Source organism: Gymnoscopelus braueri (genome assembly GCF_963280865.1).
Source record: "Gymnoscopelus braueri genome assembly, chromosome: 12".
NCBI lineage: Eukaryota > Metazoa > Chordata > Actinopteri > Myctophiformes > Myctophidae > Gymnoscopelus > Gymnoscopelus braueri.
In genome coordinates this window covers 23,471,455-23,476,454 of record NC_137614.1, presented here as the reverse complement: position 1 = coordinate 23,476,454, position 5,000 = coordinate 23,471,455, and the positions used below count along the sequence as shown (strand labels likewise).

At 43.4% G+C, this 5,000-nt stretch overlaps 2 protein-coding genes across 2 annotated transcripts in view; both read right to left on the bottom strand.

Annotated features, from left to right (window-relative positions):
• Window positions 1-3,248: 3,248 nt before the first annotated feature.
• On the bottom strand, window positions 3,249-4,142 carry LOC308097329 (pyridoxal kinase-like; the record flags this gene model as incomplete). Its single annotated transcript, XM_080445062.1, has 1 exon — window positions 3,249-4,142. The coding sequence occupies one exon, from the start codon at window positions 4,140-4,142 to the stop codon at window positions 3,249-3,251; it is 894 nt and encodes a 297-aa protein (XP_080301188.1).
• Window positions 4,143-4,687: 545 nt separating this feature from the next.
• LOC308097330 (acyl-coenzyme A diphosphatase FITM2-like) overlaps window positions 4,688-5,000 on the bottom strand; it is a gene marked incomplete at both ends in the record, with an annotated part of 783 nt that continues 470 nt past the window's right edge. The window contains one exon of the mRNA XM_080445063.1: window positions 4,688-5,000. This exon is cut by the window's right edge and continues 470 nt beyond it. Coding sequence (XP_080301189.1) covers window positions 4,688-5,000 — 313 coding nt within the window.

Here is a 5,000-nt window from a genome sequence, read left to right as displayed (position 1 = left end):
TATCCAATGGGACAGTCGTTCCCTGGATAGGGCTTTCCCCAGAGTACAGGACCCTAAACATACAAAGCCAGATGCAGTGGTGTAAAGTAACTAAGTACATTTACTCAAGTACTGTACCTAAGCAACATTTTTAGGTATTTTTACTTTACTGGATTATTTCCAGTTTTCTGTTCTTTTACTTCTACTAGACATCTACTACATCTCAGAGGCAAATATTGTACTTTTACTCGACTACAATTATTTGAAAACTTTAGTTACTAGTTACTTTGTAGATTTTTTTTGATTATTATTACAAAACATACATGAACCACTTCGGCCCTATATACATTTCGGCCATTTGAAAATAGCCGAAGCTGTAGGTTTGTCCAACTCCAGTTCAACATGGTCCATAACATTTACACTCACAGGGCCCCTGAGTATGTTATGGATTTCCTTCGCAGTGGTGACGTGCATGCCCATAACACCAGAGCCAGCAATGCATGGGTAAAAGTTCCAGATACACGATGGAGCAGTTAACTGGAACACACTACCACTGTCCATAAAAAAGCATTTAGTATTCATCATTTGTTTAAGAAAAAGGTTAAATCATGGCTTATAGAAAATGTTGGCTTCTAGCACGGTTGTTTTTTTCAATGCTGTGAATCAGCTTATAGATTTATAGTTTCATAGTTTATATAGTTTTTAGAGTTTTTAGAGTGTCTTATGTACCAATGTCTGTTCTTTGTTGTTATGTTTGTCTGTGCAAGACCAAGGACAACAATGGAAATACATCTTATTGTGTTCTTTATTATCACGTTATTTCAGTGAAATAAGGATGTAGCATGTAGTACACTTCCAAATAAATCAAATCAAATGAAATCAACTCCTGGAGGGAGGGAAGCTCACCTCCCACGATGTGCTCGGCCGTCCACACCACGGTCTGTAGGCCTTTCTGTTCGTGGGCGGTGCATTTCCTTTACCAGGCCGTGGTGATGACACAGCCTGACTGACCTGTAGAACAACCTGAGGATGCGGGGGCCCACTCCGAACCTCTTCAGATGGTGGATCCAGTATAGTTGCTGCTGAGGCTATTTCCTCATGTGTGTGGTCGTGTATAGGGTCATGCATCCTTGGCCTCCTTATGTCCACGATCTGCTCCTTAGCCTTGATGACGTTGAGGACCAGGTTGTTCTCCTGACACCAGGGTACCAATGATCTGACCTCTGTCTGTCCCTGAAGGTAGGCACACATGTCATTGTTGACGATTCAGCCCATGCTCAAGGTCTCTGAGCTTTGTGTCAAGCCTTTATGGGCTGTAGTCCACAAACAACATACAGGATTTGTCCTTCAGCTTCTTGTCATCCATGTGAGAGAGGACGGTGTGAAGAGCCATGGCAATTGCAATGTTGGTGAATTTGTTTTGATGGAATGCAAATTGCCAGCGAGGCAGGCATTGTGGAGCAGATATAATCTGTTACTGGCCTCTCAAAGCATAATGAAACGCAAAACTGAAAAATAAATTTGGAAACTATTTGATGTGAATGGAGGAGACAATGGGAAGAGGAGAGTGGAAAAGGACTTGGAGGGAGTGATACAGAGAAAGGGAAAAGGATGGGGTGAGAAAGAAATGACATTCCTGCTGTTTTGATCTGTAGGACATTCTCTTTCAGATGTGGCAGTCTGTGTGTGTGTGTGTGTGTGTGTGTGTGTGTGTGTGTGTGTGTGTGTGTGTGTGCCCCCACGCGTGCGTGCGTTCGTGCGTGTAGAGAGCGACTGACACTCTTTGACATGGCCCTTTCAGAGGACAATGAGAAAAATGTGAGAAAATAGAAAGGGTAGATGGGTTTTTATCTTGATGAGATGCCATTTAAGATACCATTTCAACTGAGATGAGAATGACTCACTCACACTTAAACCCCCCCCACCACACACACACGCACGCACGCACGCACGCACGCACGCACACACACACACACACACACACACACACACACACACACACACACACACACACACACACACACACACACACACACTTCCCTCAGTCATGTTTATTTTTTCTTAATTTCAATCTTTTCCTACTCTACTTTCATTGCCCCCTCTCTCACTAACAATTCAAAAGACAATGCAATCCACTCTACTCTAGTAGTCTGCCTCTGCTTACTGAGGCACCAAAGCCTATACATACTGTACACCTAAATAACCACCAACAGCTTTTCAACTCAAAAACGTGAAGTGGAGGGCACTAGCAGGCAATAGAGTAGGTCATGCTTTAGTGAGCTCTGCAGATAATTTAATTTGAAAACTATCGGCACTCAATAACTAAAACAATCAAAGCCATACAAATTTATACAATATTAAAGTCATTTATTTTTTCTTATTTTTTTTGTGCGAATATTATCATGTAAATGTCTCATAAACTGTGAAAATATGATGTATCACTCATTATTTTTTACTGTGAGTGGTGCCATGGGTTCTTAGAATCCTCAATTAACCCAACTAGACTCAGGCACCGGCCTACTCAGGTACCACGGAAGTCTGTAACGATCGGGACCGATGCAAGTTCAGAATGGCATGTGCCACCCTGCAATACCTATCCTGTTGTACCTGTTGCCAGAGAACTTGATGTACCCTTTGTTAGAGTACCCAGTGTATGGTACCCGTACAGTACCTTAATTTATAAACCTTTATTTGACCAAGAATAGTGCCATTGAGATTAAACATCTCTATTGCAATGGGGGCCTGGGAGTATCCGGTGTGGCACTCACTAACGTGACCAATCGATTAAATATGGAGATACCTGGTGGGATATCCGTGGTGTTGTCAGAAACTGCTGATTACATGCATGGTCACACGAATGGATTCCTATTGTACACACTGCCATTTATATTGGCAAATGGCATACTGTACGTGACACAAAGCTCAGCCAATCGGTGAAGCCGATGGGTCAGGTTAGACGGTTCTCAACCTTTTCAGGTTACAAACCAGATGATCAGATGATCTATAATTTGTGAGCTTGTAGATCAGCTATTTTCTATTTTTTTTTAAATTATTTGACAGTTTGGCCAATGTTTGACCTGTTTTTATAGTATAGTTTGTTGATTACTTTTGATGCAGTAATGTTTTTTTCTTATTTCGTTTCTTCTTTTTTTTAGGTATTAAAAAGGTCCTAAAAGTCCTTAAATTGTAACTTTACTGTCATCTGGGGACCCCCTGGGGTCCGGACCCACAGGTTGAGAACCACTGGGTTAGAGGCTTTCTGTAAAATTCTATAAAACTGTAGCTTCCACTACGATGGCAGGATTCTCTATGTCGGCTTTGCTCTGAACCATCCTCAGTTCCAGATGAGCAGGGTTGGGTCTCTTTCCAGGACCAGCAATCCTGTGTGCATAGGTCATGGTCCTCTTAATGATATGGTGCATGACTGACAATGCCTTTTCACAGGCAGCCTTCAGGTCTCTGGGGTGGTGATGAGTCCAGGCGAGCAACAGGGAAGCAAAAAGGTCTCCCGTTCCTACAAAAATAGCATCTACTTTGGGGACCTCCATCCGGATCTTCTGCCTACTTTGGCTCCCAAGGACCACCAGGAGCTGGTCCCCATCTTTAGAGGGCAGGTCTGTGCTCGTGAGGACCACTGTCTCTGGGCCCATCTTGTGGAGCAAGTCCAACACCTCAATAGCATCTTTCTCCGTGCTGATTTTCCTCCCAGTTAACAGCTCTGCCTCAAAGCGGTTCGGGGTGAGGATGTCAGCCACGGGTAATACTTTGTCCCTGTACATGGGCAGCAGGTTCTCTGGGACGTACATAGCACCGTGATCTCCCATAACTGGATCACAAACATACACCAAGTTGGGATTGGCCTTCTTCAGCTCCTGAACTATGTCGACCACTATCTCCAAGAAAGACGAATCCCTACAGTATCCCGTGAGGACATAGTCATAGTGATTGACATTATTGAGTTTAATGCCCTCGTACAGTACCTTCAGTTCCTCCGCCGTCAGCACTTGGCCCTTCCAATGGGCATAGCCTGTGTGATTGGAGAACTGTACAGAGTTGATTGCGTCGACTTCAAAGCCCAACAGCTGCAAGGGGAATGTTGCCGACTTGTTCCCAACATATCCCCTGACAACATGACTCTGAATGGACAACACACGGCACTCCATCTTGAGAAATAGTTTATTTTATAAATGTAAAGATGTATCTCTATCTTCTGTGTTCTGTCTCCTGTCCCTCTTGTTGGATGAAGTGAACATATTAATACATCTTAAGATCTTACATAGACCTTAAGATGTTCCTGGTCTGATGTCACGCACAACACAGTTCCCACTACACCCAGATATGGAGTCTGTTGTCTAACCTAAATGTGTTGTCATGGCATCAGGTGCAAACAAATCAGCTCCATCTATTGGCACAATGGTGGGCATAAAATGGACATGGACTGACAGATACAAAGATCTCCATATATGGCATATCAGTCGGATCAACAGTGCTACCGAACCTCTAGTACACAAATGCCACATAAACGATTCACCCGCAGCCATGTCAAGAAAAAAAAATCCTGTTCAAAGTTACCTTTCTTTAAGGGAGGAAGAACTTTAAATAGCATGGTCAACTTGGCCCCAGCAGAGAGACGGAAACATCCCTCTTTCATGTGTTGTTTTCAGTTTAACAGTTTACTTGGCAACAATTGAATTAGAATGAACATGCCTTAGGCGTGTTGATTCTGCTCTTTTGGATGACGATGAGGAGGGAGTCCAGGTGACAATGGCTTTAGATACCACACACGATATGTCACATACCACCCCAGTATTCCACACAATGTCCCCAGCAACTTGTGAGATGGGTCGTGGAAGTAAACTGAGGTGCACATGAACATCCATGTCCAGATCATCACTATTACATTCAGGGATACATACAGCAGGCTAAGAACAACTCTCGGTAGCGTAGACAAACTAGATGTCTTCAGGTAGGCCATAGGAGCAATTTCTTCCACGATGAAGAGGGTTGAGTAGGTGAGGATG